The 18,333-nt window shown below is 38.8% G+C and overlaps 1 protein-coding gene across 1 annotated transcript in view; it reads right to left on the bottom strand.

Annotated features, from left to right (window-relative positions):
• Positions 1-18,333, bottom strand: part of plekhm3 (pleckstrin homology domain containing, family M, member 3) — a 58,234-nt gene that overhangs the window by 11,594 nt on the left and 28,307 nt on the right. Inside the window, exons 4-7 of the mRNA XM_048238624.1 lie at positions 16,279-16,424; positions 11,496-11,689; positions 7,641-7,704; positions 4,123-4,280 (exon numbers count right to left, since the gene is read on the bottom strand). Of these exons, the coding sequence (XP_048094581.1) occupies positions 4,123-4,280; positions 7,641-7,704; positions 11,496-11,689; positions 16,279-16,424 (562 nt within the window). The remainder of the gene's footprint in view (positions 1-4,122; positions 4,281-7,640; positions 7,705-11,495; positions 11,690-16,278; positions 16,425-18,333) is intronic.

Below are 18,333 nucleotides of genomic sequence, written 5' to 3' on the forward strand. Positions count from 1 at the left end.
CCCCATAATGACCGGCGTTCTATACATTATCCCTTACTTAACATTGGCCTATTATTATTTGTTGCTGGGCAGCCTCAGCACCACTTAAACTAGCAGCCATGTATCACTGTATTTGGCATGACAGCTGCTGCTTGAAAGTGTGTGAGGAGGAAAGACGCAGGCTAGGGGAGGCAAGGCACTAGAAACACACGCCTTGGGGAGGCTAGGGGAGGCAAGGCACTAGAAACACATTGTACTGCAAAACAACACTGTTATTCTTAGGATCAAAAAAAAAAATTAGGAATTGTAATATGTTTAAATTTCAGGGTATTGCTGTGCATGTTTTTTTTTTTTTTTTTTGGGGGGTATTAACTGCGATTTATTAACTGTGACGTTTCACACCGTGGTTAATAGTAAAACCGGTTTACCATGACATCCCTACTCTAGAGTAAACAACCTTTTTTATCGATAGTTTCCCCTCTTCAGTGAGTGATTACCAGCTCGTTCTCATAACAGAGATGGCTGATTATTGTCCCTAGGTTCCCTAGGTTCCTATTCATATTCATGAGTATGGAAATTAAGTTAAACTGCTTATTAACGACAACTGCTTGTCTATTACATGGCCCAGAATGCCTTGCATGTCTTTACAACAAAACAGCACAATAATACATAATTTCCTGTAAATATATGAATTTGCATACTTGTAACATTTTGAATAATACTCTCCCATCATGACATTAAACAATAATCATCAGTTAGATTTGAACACCATGGATGTGAAAATTACTGTAATATGTCAGCTATATATAGCTAATGTTCTCCTTGTTCTTTCAGTTCGTAAGTCCATACTATCCCATAGCAGAACACTACATTGATGAGCGTGGCAAGGCTGGGTAGAAACTGTGTACACTTGGAATGAGTCACGTCAGGAATTGTTGAGATGATGGTCATTTAAAATAGCTGTGTGGGATTTGTCAAAAGATTTTAGAATGTTTTTTGTTTTTAGATCTTGTGCATTCTCACATTGGAGTCTCGAGTTCATGTACAAAGTTTGGTTTCGATGCGTGAAAGCGTTCCTGAGATAATACCCTACTTTCCGTTTCGCGGCTACACCGGCGATTTCGTTTGGCTGTGACAGCTAAACGCTTCCGAAAATCAAAAATCCTTCTAGTAACTTTTGTGAGGCTTGGTCCAAGGATCATGTACGTCAAGTTTGATGAAGATCGGACCAAATTTGTGACCTGTGAAACTTTGGTTTCACTTTCTATTAAATCCAATATGGCGGAAGAACGACAAGGGTCAGTGACGCCATCTTCTTAAGCAATGTATTAGAGTTGGAACGGTGTCAATATCTCAAAAGGCCTAGAGGCAGGAGCTGGCCAAAAAAGTGGGCTGAAAGGAATAATAATACAAATGTGTGCTTGCGTGACTGATAACAATATGCTGCTTTCAGCAAGCACACTTAATAATAATAATAATAATAATAATAATAATAATAATAATAATAATAATAATAATTGTTATGTAATACATAAAATACAGCACACATTTGCCTAAAAATGACTGATTAAATTGGCGTCATAGCAATGTCATCTCTCTTTTGCTCTGCTGCAATCCTCTGTGTTCCCCTAGTTAAATCTTCAGCAGGAGGAGATTCATCTGTGCACTGTCCACACTAACAGTTTCATCTTTTCCCTCAAAGGAGACGCAAATAGAGACGACTGCACTTTCAGGATTCCAAATGCACGTTCAATGTGGACTCTTGTCGAACTATGCACATTGTTATATTGCTTTTGATGCTCAGTTAGATGTCCATTGTCCCTAGGGACAAGCAGGTTGGTATCTTAAAGGTAGGCTGAATCACATTGTAAATGGTATTGGGGAGGGAGAGGTCGGGCAGAGGTCGGCAGTCAACATAGCTTTTAAGTCACTGATCTGTAGACACGTGAATCATGTACTGACCCTGCATTGCCTGTGTGGATGTATGTAAACTCTTGGCTCCTGTGTGCTGCTTGTAATTGAAAGTTTGCATAGAACTTCCTGTTAATGTAGGAATCTCTGTATTTTGATGGACCTTTAATGGGTATGTGGGTGCAATCAATACACCCCATCACACCCAGGAAACCTCCCTTTCTGTCAAACTTCTCTGCAAGAACAGGGTTCTGATCAGGTGATGGCCAGCAGATATATAGCGGAGCTAATGTGGTCAGAACCTCAACCTCCAGAATGAAATAATGGTGCAAACTGCCCTTGCTTACTCCAAACCTGCGAGCTGCCATGCTCTGCTGCCTGGAGTCTGGATTAAATAGCGTTAGAAGCAAGTTTGAAGAACTCTGACGACAGCGATCTCACTAAACAACAAACGGTCGCTGTCAATGTCCACCGATTTGCTGATCTATAGGATCACCTACGACTTCAGACTGTTCATTGCTTCCAGTGCTCTCCAGACTGCTAGGATAATGTTAAATCCTCCGGGTTGGACACAGTTGTGTGCCTTCATCATTGCCCTTGGACTATTTTCTTTTTAAAATAACTTTTTATTTGTTTATTTGTTTTTATTCATTTATTTTATTATTTGTTATTTTTTTGTTTGTTGTCCGTCTTGTACGTTTCGTGTGTCACGTGTACGCTGGCAATTATGCCGCTCCGGTAGGCATTTTTGTTTGTTTGTGTCTTGTGTATGAAGCACTTTTGTTCCACTTTGTGCATAGAAAAATGCTCTTCATGTTTGTCTGTAAGTACTCAATGCTTGAAAAGTGCTATATAAATAAATATTATTATTATTATAATTATAAACTATCAGCCACTCCTCGAATTCTCCAACAGCCACAACGTTGACAGAATTGGCAGTTCAATAGGGGGTTCACTATATTGGCTGAGAATTGGTCCAAAGTCTTGATGGAGTTTCTGAAATAAACCAGGTATGAACTAGTATTGTGTTTTTATTTTATTTTTAATAAAGACATGTAATTATTTATATTTATTTTGCACTGAAGTAGGCTACAGTAGTCTAGCCTAACTTAAAGCCTAACATGTTATTTTAAGCCTAGCCTATTTTGTTTGGATAAAAGTTTTTGATAAACAACAATAGCCAAACCATACCGGTAAACCTAATTTCCATGACTGTGTCAATCAGGCATAAATTATATTTCCTACGTTTGGGTCACAAGCATTTTAATATCTATCTCTACTACAGTCTTACTTCAACTGTAGTCTTATGCATCCAAAAATGCTTCCTGAATGTGACATTGCAGTAGGCAGGGACAACCACGGAGACGTAGCCCTCTATTCTTGTAGTGTCACATTCTCTCCGTGTCTATAAGCAACTTTGTATCAAATCTACTATGTCAAGTCCGTTTTCTTCTGTTAATTCATCGATAATAATTGCGGCTGTAGCTAAAAAAATGCACTTTCTGTTCGCCATTTTTGTTTACAGTTTAAAACAAACTGGAACGTTGAAATTTAAAACTTAAAAGAAAACTGTGGCTTTGCCACAAACGTTTGCCACTGTTTGACGACGAACACACTTCAGGTCACACAACATAGGCTTGAAACCTCAAACATTATTTTGGCCAGTGTTTCAGTTCCATTGTCCAACTCCTGTACAGACTGACGTTCCCACAGGAAGTAATTTTCCAAAACTTACTCCCCATCTCTCTCATTCCAACTAATTTCCTATCCACTCTTCACAGTCATATAATGGCTAGAAATGTCCAAAAATAAAAAAATATTTTTTCTACTTAATAAATTAGACTTATTTATGGCTACTCCTACTAAATTTAGGACCAAATTTGCGCACTGACTGTTCAGTTGGTCCAATTTTCTTACCAGGAGAGAAGACAGTAGGTCTGTTTTGCACTGTTTACATCTACCAAAACAAGTAAACCTGGATGGTCACATGCAGGCACTGTAACAAACATGGCTATAAACAAACATGATCATAATGGTGGGAATACAACTCCAAACTTGTTTTGCAAAGCATATTCAGTGGAACACTTAACATCATGCATACATAAAATCATGCAGTCCTGTAGAAAGAAAAGAGCCTGTAAGAACAGATGCATTGGGCACTAATATAAGGAGATAGATCTGTATGAAGCCAAAAGTCTGAATTTGACGACTGTTCCAGCGCTGATGACTCACCTCTTGGAGGCACTTTCTTGGAAGGGGTAGATGACTTGGCTATTTTGGCAAAGCTCACAGATGAAGCCCTTTTCACTACACAGACTGCAGCTGTAGACATGAGAGGTTGCAAACTTGATCACTTTCGACAGGAATGGGGCTAGCTTTCCATCAATAACCTAAATAAAATAATAGAAACAGAAGGAAGAGAAGGATAAAGATTAAAGAATAAACACACATACAAATAGCATAAATCAAAGACAAAAAGTATTTATTTTTCATTGGTCATGCTTTAGATTTGAGATGTGCGTTCAATTTCCTTGAACAGAGGTGAAGGTTCGTGGCGAATATGTCTTTATGAACAGCTCAATTTGAATGATTTTGTGTAAACATTCCATCTCAATGGTAACTCCGTCCAACTTCCAACATGTTCACGGAGAACTACCTCCTCAAACTGTTTGCAAGTGTTCGCAAACGTTTGTGGAAAACTCAAGGCAAACAGAAAATTGTTTTGCGAATGTTCACCTATGTTTGCGAATTTGAACACACCTCTGAGGACAGGGTGTTTTATATTTTTTTAAAAATAAATACATTTTACATAGAGGTTCTAAATGTATAGGTGCATCTCAAAAAATTAGAATATTGTGTAAAAGTTAATTTATTTCCGTAATTTAGATCTAAAAGTGAATGGGATGTTGATTTTAACTGCTAAACCCACATTGTCAGGGTCAGGGAATCCAATGGTGTTAGTCACAAAGCTACAAGACTTTACCCCATTAATCCATAGATGCAATATCATTGTACTAAAAAGTTCTTAACATTTAATATTCCATGTTCCTCAAAAACCATGTTTTTTTATCATCCCATTGAAATACATCCACAATATGGGTAAAAAAAAATACATATGATAACACTAACAATTCTAAGGGCTTAATAGAAGTCAGTGGTGCCAAACATACTAGAAGGTCCACAAAGGTAATTTGGTATTGGGTGATGTAAAATGTTTCTGGCATGTTTCCACACCACTGCACTATACCATTTCCCATAGTGCTCTACAAAAAGAACAGAAGAGTCATTTGTCAAAACTGCATGTGCACAATAGCTGACTGCCAACCTTTAACACAAGGCTCTTTCAGAGCTATGCATCATGCATAAAATGACCCCCAAATATGCATGCATTGTCAAGGTGACAAGTTTTTCATAACAGTAATAATGTACCAGTACAGTGCTGGTGATCACTGATAGTGCTAGCTGTTGGCAGCAAATATTTAATTTCTTTACATGGTTATTGACAGCATACATGTTATTATACTTACAGCTACCTGCACACAACATGTACAGCTGCACAAAAATTACATGCCATTGTGGAACAGGTCTCATTTTCTGGTGAAGTACTTCCATGCATACGAATGGTATCACCAGACTCACTCACTTCGGACAAGCGTCAGATCAGATTGTTAGAAGTTTTCCACAAACAAAGGGTGGCTCTGGTGTGTAGATATCAGTCGCAGGTATAATTAACTAACAAATAAGTTAAGAAAAGGATTAATGGAAACTGAAGTGGCTGTTTTCTTAGGTAATGTTATAACCCCAAAATGAGCTACTACAGAAGATGAAGCATTGTGGGCATAGTGGAGCAGCGTTAATGTCACCGCCTGACAATCGGTCAGGTGGAAGCCCATGTCGCTTTGAATAGAAGCATCTGCAAAATACCAGTCAACTTAACTTATATGTGTCCTCACCATAGTATACAATATATAATTGTGGTATGATGCATACAGTGAAAATATTTTGCATTGAAGCATTATGCTATTTGTAACCCTACCATTATCCAAAACCAGAAACATGTATACAATGCAAAATGCTATTTATTCACTTGTATGTTAGTTAAACTCCTGTAAACCTAATATAGACATTGCAAGACATACTGGAATATTTGGTAACCCTTTACTTGACAGTATCGACAGAAGAGTGACATGACACTGTCACGAACATATGACACTGTCATGAGACATGAAACCTAACCCTAACTCTAACCCTAATTTATGACAAAAACCGAATGTCACTTAATAACAGAAGAGTTGTCATAAACGTTTATGACTTGTTTATGACACGTTCATGACAGTGTCATGTCACTCCTATGTCGATACTGTCAAGTAAAGTGTAACCGAATATTTTGAGTAAAGACAAAACATAGCGAACATAGCGGGGGGTATTTCTTATTCCATTCCACAACTACACCTATGTTTAATGAATTTGTTGAAAATACAGCTCATTGCTGAGGGAAAATACTGAACATTGGCATTTTTTCGACCGTCAGAGAATGCTTTATTGAACCGGTTCCATTCAGAATTCTTTGAACCTTGGTGCTACCTAGTGAACCAGCCTTTGAACCAGTTTCCACCAATTTCGACGAGAACCAAAGATGTGTCATCATCAATGGGTGTTGCATGCATTACAAGAGTCAATTAGATTTAAACAGGAGGATGATGACACTTGTCCTGTGAAAGTGGCAGAAATTACTGTATCTGTGCAAAATGCTAGTTAACTTCTGCAGTGTAGTGCTAGATGACCAGTTTTGTTTACCCATTGCAACAGTTGATACAGAGGGAAACCTCATGCTTTTAGCCTTCTCCCCTCTGAACGGTAGAATGGCACCCACTCAAGTTCACAGGAAAAAACGACTATTTATTGGTTCCAGCTCAAAACCAAAGTGCCACGTTCTGAACGGGTTTTTGTTTAGTCAAAATGCTCCAAATGGTTCAAATGTTGGTTTGGGAACAGAACCGGTTGGAAAGGGCTAAGAGTGGCAAAAGGACTAATTGAGTGACACGAATTGAGTGGCAGCATTTAATTTGAATCTCCTGCAACAAAAAAATTTAAATGGGAAAGAGCTGTTATGCAATAGACTGTATGAATAGGTTCAACCGGAATTTGGAGCTTTCTTTCTACAAACTGCTATAAATGCATTCCTCCGAGTTCTGTTAATAGTCAGTACCTATGCTATTTGACCTGGTTGTTTTGATTGTTCCAGAGCTCCAGGAGTTCTATCAAAGTTTCTCTCTCACCTTACTGTTTTACAAGGAATGTTCTGCTGTGAGGCTGGGTATTAGAAACATTCTGAATTGGTCTTTTTATTTCAAAAGCGGCAAGTAACATCAACACCCAGTAAGGGACACACTCAACCTCCACAGCTGCAACAATGTTTGTATTGGACGCAACAACATGCTTGCACTTACCTTGCACACTAAAGAAGGCAGTGCGTCTAAATGTGTCAGCAATAATTAAAGTAGTATATTATGCAAAGTGCAGCCTTCTGTTTTTCTGCTTATATAATTTTAAATTACAATAATATAGTGTATTGCATTATTTCTGAAACATTATCATCCAATAGTGCTTTTCAGTAGGCCTAATTGCAAATATCAGTTTGAGTTAAGAACCCTGAAATGCCCTAGACTGTGAAAAATCATGGTTAAGAAGCAAGTACATTTTCAATTTACAACTTATCTACTCTTTCTATTCATATAAGTGAGGCTTACCTGCTGGAGGTCTGCCATGGAGTACAAGTGGATGTGCTGAAGGAGGTACTCTCTTGGGAAGATTCTAAAAGACATATGTATATTCAGTTATGATTACCTAAGGACTTTGCAGGAATGCTCTGAGTGGGCTAAAAACCCAAGAGAAAAGACGAGAATAAAAGTGGTGATGAAGCAGTATTGCTTTGTTTCTAGATGGTGGCTAAATCTTAACTGTCCACACATAACATAAACTGGCTGACTGCTGTAAAGTTAGTTTGATATTAGATATTTATTGGATATTTTGCCTTGCATGCGGTGCATTCTGGGAGTTGTTGGCTTTCATCCACATGAGCCAAAAATACATTTTATGCCTTTTCTCGGTCAAGAAGGCACCGGAATAGTGTCACATTTCTACTATATAAATTACCCAATTTCAATACAAATTCATCTTTCCAGCGGTGAAATATTCCTTTAACCCTTAGAACCCGATTGACACAAAGTGCGTCAAAAAACACACCCTTTCTTCTCTGTTACATTGTCCGGAACTGTTCTTCGCAGCGAGATGAAAACTTTATTGTGTGACAGAGCAGAAGTGGGGCTTTCCAACGAGACTAGGCACTTTTGCATCATATTTACAGTCTACACTTCTCTGCGTTCACCTGCGCACCCATTACTCTCGTTTGAATTACTCGCGAACCTGTGATCGCATAGATATGGCAAGCATATCAGGTGAAAGAGGAGACACAGAGCTATCCATTGTTACCATGTATATCGATCCTTCTGGCTTATAAAGACGGACGAAGTGACTGCAAAATAATAACGTCATGTCCATAAACCAACACTGCACACCCATTACTCTCGTTTGAATTACTCGCGGACCCGTGACCGGATAGATACCACGCATGTCAGATGAAAGAGGAGACACAGAGCTATCATTTGATACCCAGTACATCCTTCTGGGTTATAAAACAATGAAGTGACAGCAAAATAATAACTTCATATAGCTGGACTTACTTTTGTGGCAAAGCATGTTTATAATCCAATGCTATCGTGTGTTTCTCTATGGCAAAGCATGTTCCTAATACGGTTTTGAGATCCTAGCAAATTCCTGCATGGCATCCCAAGGCTCACATTGCATCCCAATTTGTTCAACAAAGAAACACGTTTTTTGCCTTTACTTTGTTCATGGCAATGCATTAAAAAGTTGTAGAGAATCATTATGAGTGCATACACCATAGGCACACACAGGCTAACACGCAAACGGGTCAAGTCAGGTCAGATCAGTTCGTGTCACAGATATGGAGTGCAGAAAGGTCATTTTATCACTAAATATAAAAATGCCATTTATTTCTGTAAGGCGCACACCACATATGTCTGTACATTGCTCAGCCCCAGAGAACCCCTCCACCATGGCAATGATATTGCCAAATTCAGGACAGTCTGCTCTACACACACATGCAAGTCGAGCTGCCAGCTTGCAGTGGTGAGATACTTGTCAAAATATAAGAGTTTTTATAATACGCTTTTTGTATTTTTATTATTTAAAAATCAATTAAATCAATGCAAGTATTAATACATGAAATTGTGGCAGATTTGGGTAGCCTAGACTCTGCTGAAAAAACAATATATAGCATGTATGTATGGCACTTACAATGACCAGGATAAATCCTTTTAACTAAACATGGTGAAAATGCCCTTAAAACAGTGTAGGGTTCTAAGGATTAAGTACTTTTTACCATGATTTCCTAGAGCATGCCACATAATCCAAGTTCAGTTCATTTTACTTTTTTCGTGAGATATTCAAATAAATACTTTTTTTCACACCACGAGCTAGAAATCACTATACGTTCTTTGAAGCTGCTCATTGTAGACATTTGCTCATGACACTGCAATTGTGGGTTTCTTACCAGGTGATGAAACTTGCAGCAGTAGCCTACAGACAAGGTAGACCAGTTCTATACTTAGTGCAATGAAATCCAGCCCTCTGCGCTCTCGTCGTTGCCCGCTACGCGGCGTTGCTATGCCTACCCCGCTCTGCTGCAATTCATCACGGGTAACGTTGTGCGGAAGCCAGTATGCTATTCAACTATTCTCAGCCGGACACTACGTTGCCCGCAATGCATTGCGCACACAATGTCAAAACCATTTCTGTCTGGTGATACATGATTTAAGCGGCACCAGCGAGAATACAGGAGGGAGGAACTTTCTCTCGTTATGTTTCAAAAGAGAAAACAGATGTCACTCAGTTTTCAATGGAAAACAAATTCCAACGTTCATTTACAGTGATGTCTGCCGTTTATGACACATAATGTGAACTAATTCACGTTCAAGTTCTTTATTAAAAAATGTGTTGCGTTCAGTTCAACGTTCACGAAAAAATGAGCGTGTTCAATGAACGCGTTCTTTTGAACTCGTTCACGCACAACACTGAGTTACACATGCACAAACACTAAGCTTCATATTGTCACATATGTTTTTAATTTGGAAAATGAAAAAATATGAGCATATTTGTTAGCTCTTATTAAAAATGTGACCGAAATACGTCTGAACATCAACACCGCATTTCTGTATCGTTTACATGTGACTCAAAAACGGTCGACTCATTTTTGGCAGTGACGACTACCACGGAAGATGCATCGTAGTTAGAAACTATGCTTTTGGGAAACGTAGCCCTGCTTGGCCGCTAATTTGAGACACTATGGGTGCCTACACAGCTTCTCTGCTTGCTTCATGAGAAAAAGTAGACACATCATGGATGTCTACATAGCTCACTGCTTGGCCCCCAACAATTGAATCCTACCAAAACATCCAAGTTACTGCAATATTGGGAAATTATTACATTTATAGGTGTCTGAAACCAACATTATATTACATTATTATATGGCTCTTCACAATGCAGGTAGAACGCTCCATTGACTTGAATGGGATTTCCCAAAGTTCTACCGGTCATTATTTTCGCCTAATGACCTCTAAATAATGACCGCTGTCAATGGTAACGGATCTCATTTAAAAGTGAAGGCAGACGGTTGATCAGCTGTGTTCTAAAGAACGTTTGATTCAAGTTCAGCGTGTGTTGCAAACTATGTTTCTCAGCAAAAGCCACAATGAAACAGTAACAAATAAATGTAAAGAGACATATCGGAAATCCCCCGCCCGAGTTGGAAAGTGTAAATCTCCCAGCTATGTCGATTTTAAATGCTCTTTTACACTTGATTACATTACTGCTTTAATCCGGTCACCAAGTTATGCATTGCCCGGTCTTGCTGTGTGTGCAATACAATGTAACGTTTTTGCTACAAGCCAGGCAATTACGTCCCGTTTGCGTGTACAACATCGGGCAGTACGAGCCAAATGGAAAGAGGCATCATTATTCATTCAATGAAGAATATCTTTTATATGTTTGAATTTCATTTTTACAAAAAAAATTTACAATTTGTGCCTATCCTTATTAATGCCTTTGTTTTTTATAAGAAAGATTAGACACTGAAATAAATAAATAAATAAATAAATAGATAGATAGATAGATAGATAGATAGATAGATAGGCCTACATATGAATTAAAACATCAGACCAAGGGGGACCAAGATGGGAACTATAACGTGGAACCACAATGCGAAAATAATATCTTAACTTTACCATTTTATTGGGGTGATGTGGGACTTGAAAATTCCCCATTTCCAAAGTGGGGAAAGACGGAAAAAGTTTGAGTACCCCTGCTTTTAGCTATTTACTGTATGCCTACTGAATACAAACAAAAGCATTTGGTTATGGTCTCTAAGTGGACGCTTTTCTCCAGCGACTTACATTATAACAAAAAATCTAAATGAGAAATAGGCCAATAATAACATGGTAAACTTCTTTCTATTCAGTGCTTACCTGCGGCGGAGGTCCTCAGCAATGGCAGCACGGCAACTGAATAGGTAAGCACGCAGTGACTGCAATCTTTGCCGGAGTGTCAGCACAGTGGCCAATAGCTCACAGTGCCGGTAGAGACAGGGGTTCAGTTGCTGAATATCTAGTAGGGGCTCCTCATACACAAACTCCAGAAACTCCTTAGCCTGCTTGGACACCTGAGGATCATCAAAGAACAGGAACAGAGCCATAAAGAGCAACAAAAGACTTTGGTATCAATATGATCTTAATGTGGGCAGTTACACAATCAGGGTAAGCAAACTACTTCAGGATCAGATTTAATAAGCTTCTTATTTTTCTACCTTCATCTGGTAATGGCTCATCCATTCCTGGTATTCAACAAATGACCTCTCTAATGAAGTGATAATGAGTTAGCCTAAAAATCTAGACGCACCCTAGCGGCAGCAAATTTAATTAATAAACTTCTATCAGGCCAATCACATCATGTATAGAGCAGTCGGCGACAGTTCCGCGTGAATTTCCTGCTACTTGAAAACAAAGAAGATGGTTGCTGCTGCTGGTGAACAGCGGTCTTTGAATTGCAACTAGTTAAGCTTTTTTTTAAAAGAGCAAAAGTTTGATCAATTAGCCAACTAGCTCTGTTGGTGGGAAAATGCATGGGACTCCTCAGTTGTAGTGCTATCCTATTGCGTGGAGAGCAAATTTGAAAGACAACCATTTATCCTGCCCCTCAGATTGAGCAGTGCCAATGGTACTGTATGTTCCCAGACCCTACATTTTGATGTAGGTCTGGCTCGTCAGGCTAATAATGAGTAGTAATTAGTCATGAACAACTTTCAAACATGTTCTGTGTTACATAGTCACTCATAGTCATGAGTAGTTTCTTAATTTTCTTGTGCAAGATGGGAGATGCTATCAAATGTATTATCTAAAACACTATGGACATTTGCCAACCTGTATATAAACTAGATGTACCGCAAAGCGGTACAAAATATGCCGCTCATTCCTGCACATTCTCTCCGCTAAAATAAACACTTGTCAATTTGTCCTGCTTTTGTGTATGTAAATGAGTGTGTGCATAGTTTTTGTGAACATGTGTGCTTCTGTGTGTTTCTGCATTTGTGTGTGTGCGCATGTGCCTGCATGTGTGTTTTTTATGTGTTTGTGTGTGTGTGCCTGTGTTTGGCGTTTGTGTGTGTGTGTATGTGTGTGCGTGCATTTGTGCGTGGGTGTGCGTGTGTGTATAGCTGATATGCCCCCCCATGAATGGAATTCCATCAAACTTGGCATGCATTCAGATGGTGTGATAATGATCCTACACAAATTTTGTGGTTTTGAACCTGTCAGCCAAAGATACCTGTGATTACAACACCTAATTTTTGCCTTTCCTTTTTAACTAGGTGGCGCTACACCTCAAATGAGTGGATATGGGATGTGTTGACATGGCCCCTGGAGACCAACAAACCAAAATAATTTGGTCATCCTAGGCCTTACGGTTCTCGAGATATTCAAAGAAAACTGTGTCCAGCCATCTACAGGCCAATTGGTGTAGTCACTAAATGTACACATATTAATTTGCTATATGGCTCCCCCCATGAACGAAATTCCATGAAACTTGGCATGCATTCAGAGGGTGTAATAATGATACTAGGTTTCAAATTTCATGCAGTTTTGAACACATCAGCCAAAGATACCTTCGAACGCCTCATTTTTGCTTTTTCATTTTTAATTAGGTGGCGCTATACCTCAAATGAGTGGATATGGGATAGGTTGACATGGCCTTTTCAGACCAATGACCAAGTTCTTTAGGCCCTAAAATTCTCGAGATATTCACAGAAAACTGTGTCCGGCCTACCCTCCTTTCCTGGTGTGGTGGGTGGGCGATGGATCAAAACAAAAAACAATGGTTCCGTGTCATCCTTGAGGGGCTACATTCCCACCAAGTTTCGTGTAGCCTGGTCTTTTGTTGACACAAATTTACTGAAGAAAAAATAAATAAATAAATAAACAAAAAAATCCAGAAGAAAAAAAACTCTGCTAACGAGATGGTCATAATAAAGAGAGAGACCTGTAATAGTGTTCATTTCGTCAGACGAAACGAGACAAGCCATTTTCCATGACTAAGACGAGACGATGACAAGACTGCACTAATGTCCTGAAACACATCTTTTTTTTTTTTTTTTTAAGTATATTCTTTTGGGCTTTGTATGCCTTTAATGACAGGACAGTGGAGAATGACAGGAAGTGAGTGGGAGAGAGTCAGGGTGGGATCCGGAAAGGACCACGGGGCGGGAATCGAACCCGGGTCGCTGGCGTACGGTGCAGATGCCCCAGCCAGTTGCGCCACCGCTGGGACCTGACTAAGGCCATCTTAAGATGCATTATTGTTGACGAAAAAAGACGAGACTAAAATGTTTTGCATGAAATAAAAACTAAGATAAAAGTCTACAAAATGAGAAGACAGAATATCTAGCTGTTACGTTTTCAAAATATTCCGAATGAGTTCATGTGAAACAGCTTTCGAGTAGGCTAGTCTACGTACTGTTGCTATCTTCACCTTCACGTTTTTGAGTGTTCATGGGATTTCTTTGACAGTTGCAAAGTGAAAAATGTGAGGATAGTCTTGCGCCCAGTGTACAAGTACGATGTTCCAACCACTCAGGTCTTCGTCAGATAGGCCTACCATTACCTGTTGCAATATATCTGTGTGCATTCCTACATTACGTCCATTTCTTTGATAACATGATTTGCTACCACGTAACAATAAGCCGCTATTATTAGGACTCAACACGTACGGTGGTAATATGCTGTGGGCTTTAATTAGCGCATTTCGGGTAGCCTATCCAACATCTGGGCAATAATTATTGAACAAATTGCAGTCAACATGCCATGACAAATATTACCAGTAGTACTGACCGAACATGAAATAGATTGTTTACAAGTTATGGTAATGATATTCTGGCGTGAACGTTGCGCTTTCATCACATTAGCACCCTATGATTAGGCTACACCTCGTTATGTCTCGTCAAAATGACCTCGTTATGTCTCGTCAAAATTCCTTGATGAAGGAAGGTTCGCTTTATCCCAGAGAACCATAGGCCTACTCGTTTCACTTAGGCTAGACTAAAACAGAAGAGAAGAACTTGGTACTAACCATGTAGTCGTGTTTTCTATAGCATATTCGTTAACCTGTCGTTCTTTGAACTCTTTAAAAATGTTGGGATATGTCTGCGAGGTGTTTAGCCATGCGTAGCCTAGGCTACTGATTATAAATGACTTTGACACATATTTTACAAACGGGCCTCTGTGTACCTGATGGCTTGCCTTCACTATTCCCGATGTATCCCATATAGTTCCAGATTTCACTTCACCTTTTGTTTTATCCACAAGGCAGAGGACTGTCGGCAAAGAACTTTGTTGACGTTAGCTGCCACTCACTCACTCAGAGATGCCTGCTTGACACGCCCTCTTGCCTAGATGCGTGCAAGGAGCAAAGAGCAGCAGTTCACACAGACGCAGAACGTTATTATTTTAATAAAGTATCGATTCTAAAAACGTCGGAAATCGTATCGTTTTTTTGCGTGAAGGCATCGTGATACCTTTTTAGTATTGATACACCGTGCAACACTGAGGCCTAGGGTAGCCTACATCAGATGGCCTAAAGATTAGGCCCCTCTGCATAGCATTCAGTGATTTGCAGGCAGTAATTTCAACACTGACCTTGATCTAGCCTACTTTGGCTATTTAAAGGTACTTTATTGCCAAAACACAACACAATGCAAATGAACTAGCCTATAACAAACAATAAAGGACTTAAATCACACACAAATTACGATTTTACTGACTATAAAAAATATTAATTATGTAGGAAGTTTAGAACCCAGAATTGACTTGCACACCACAAAAGTGCACCAAATTCAACACAAATGACTTAATACACTTGGAGGAGGTCTGCGTCCTTTCTTTTACAGATATTTTAGGATTTCGCCATGGTATCGTTTCAGTATCGAGACATTGCAGTTCTTGATATCCCGTTGAAATGCCAGTCTGAAATCATCCAGCTTGTTATCCAATGATTGGACGTTAGCAAGGAGAATGCTAGGAAGGGGAGGACGATGTTGTTTTTTCATCAATCTGACCTGCTCTTTTCCCTCTTTTCCTCCAGCGCCGCTTCTTCCCAGGTAACCAAGGTAAACAACCGGGTAAACAACTTTGGTAACTAGCAGAGTAAAAGTCCCTCGATATTGTTGCAGATTGCAGATTTAGTCCAATAATAAGAGAGTCTGTCTATCGTAAGTGATTAGCGTTTGACACACTGATGAAAAGTGTGAAAATAACACTAGAAAGATGGAAAAAAAAAAACGAAAAGTTGAGGAGGACACTAAGTGATGGAAGCCATATGTCCGGCGCTGACATCACAATTCAGTGTACAAATAAGAAAATTGATGTCTAGCATTATTGCAAAGCTTATCTTCTGCTCTTTCTTGTGATATGTGCTCCATATTTATGGAATGAGGAGTTAATAAGTACTGAAATGAGAGCAACCAGTACAGAGATGGACGGAGAGTTGAACACAGATAACTGTTTTAATTTTATGTAAATTCGGAATTATCTTTCTCGCCAACACGTCGTCACACAGACAAGCAGCTGCTATCCTTGGAGAGATCAGACAGTGTGGTTTCTTGAGTCAAATAAATAAATAAATAAATCGATAAATAGATAGAGAGATAGATAGGTAGACAGATACATATATAGAGTACTTATAAATTATAAATGTTATTAATACCTTGTATCTGTTGGTGTCCCAGTTGTGAAGCAATCGTGCAGGTATAATGAACAAGTTGTCCTGGTGACAGTTTTGGCAGTAATACCTTCCACTATAGTAGCAAACCTTTGCTTTGTCTTGTGATAAACCCACTGGTCTTTGGCAACCTATAAGAAATACAAAAACATCAAAAATCACTCTGAAGTATTAATCAGTTTGTTAAAATAACTTTGATAACAAATAACTTGTACTATTTTAAACCTCAATCATACAGCTGTACATCCAGACATTTTAATGTGCTGGGAATGCTATACACTGAACTGTTCATTAATCCATTTGTGCTGGATGCTGCACGACGCAACATTCCATCTCCCGCCTGTTGCTGCATAGCGCAGCATTGACTCTCCCGCTGGTTGCTGTGTAGCACAGCATGCTTATTATTTCATGTTATAGGTGTTCAGAGGCTTAGATATTAAGGTTTTGGTAGACGTTGACAATTCTTAGTATTTTTTCAGAAAACCCTCAGGAAATAAGGATAATAGGATTCTATAGGCGTTTTTAGAAGGCATATTAGGAGTAAATGGGTTAAGTGATTTCACCATAAAGTGAACAGTACCCTTGTAAATGTGGTAAGGCAGTGTATGTGGCTATGGCAGTTGGATGTACTGGACACCCCAAGCAGCTAATTTAGGGGTGGTGGTTGTCATACAAGTGTCACATCAATTATGTTTCCAATTATATTAGGATACAAAATAAAGTCTCTGCCCAATTTAGCACAACTTCCAGTGTAAACCACAGCCACATCTGGTTCCCTATCCGAATACAGATACAAATAATTCTATTGGTTGCACCAATACAGACAATGATGTCACTGTTCACCTCTTAACACACATTACCTTTACATTTATTTATTTAGCAGATGCTTTCATCAAAAGCACCCCCCTGGACATTTGCACTAACCTATCCCATCCATAGTGTTCTATCTATTTATTTACAAATGCACATACTGTAATTACACTTACATATAGCCATTTTCTACTGTTCTTCATACTATTCATCCTGCACATACACTTATTCTTACTCCTCTTGTAATGTTACTGTTTCTGCACTACAATGGTACTGTTACCACACTGCACATAGCTGTACATTCTGTAAATATCCGTCTTTATTTTTCATACTGAATTTTATATTCTGTTAATACTCTGCATATACATGTATCTATATTATTATTACTACTATTATAATGTTACTACTACTACATTGCATACGTTGTTCATTTTACATAGCCATATTTATTCTGCTCTTAAGGTAACTGCTAATACACTGTAAATATTTATATTAATTTATACTACTCTAAACCACCTTCTATAAATCAACTGTATACTACTGTCTACACTGCACTATATTTATTTTCCTGTCTATGCACCACCTGCCTATACTTTGTATATCACATTGCACTTTTCTGCTTTTTTTGCACTTCTGGTTAGACACAAACTGCATTTCGTTGTCTTTGTACTTGTACTCTGCACAATGGCAATACAGTTGAATCTAATCTAATAAAAAATGAGTATTGACATTCAAGCTAGCTTGCAAAGGACACCTTAGGTAGCAATAAATGCTACCAGTGGATGAGGGTGCACAAGTTTAAGTGCTAGAAGGAGTAAGAGGTAGACAGAAGTAGTAGAAGGGAAGAATATAAACACATTACACTTACACAGATACACACACACACACACTCGGATGCGTTTGTGCATCACAAGCTTCCCTCAGTGAGCTAGTGCATACAAGTTTGTATGGGGGTCATTCCGAGCCAAATCAGATAAGGTTTTTGCAGCACCATCTCAGATTTTGTTCAAACCATGTCTATATCAAGAATAATTCAATCAATTTGATCCCAAAACCAAGGCCTGTAAAATATTTCTGTTGAAATCCTATGTCTTTATTTTCAGTTCTTGAAATTACACCAGTTTTACAGCCTGAAAATCACATTATCTGGGAAGCAATGTTTGGACATTAACATCATGAAAACTATTATTCATAGGCAGCCCAAACTTTGTAGGGTTTGTACGGCATTCT

Source organism: Alosa alosa, chromosome 3 (genome assembly GCF_017589495.1).
Source record: "Alosa alosa isolate M-15738 ecotype Scorff River chromosome 3, AALO_Geno_1.1, whole genome shotgun sequence".
Classification (NCBI taxonomy): domain Eukaryota; kingdom Metazoa; phylum Chordata; class Actinopteri; order Clupeiformes; family Clupeidae; genus Alosa; species Alosa alosa.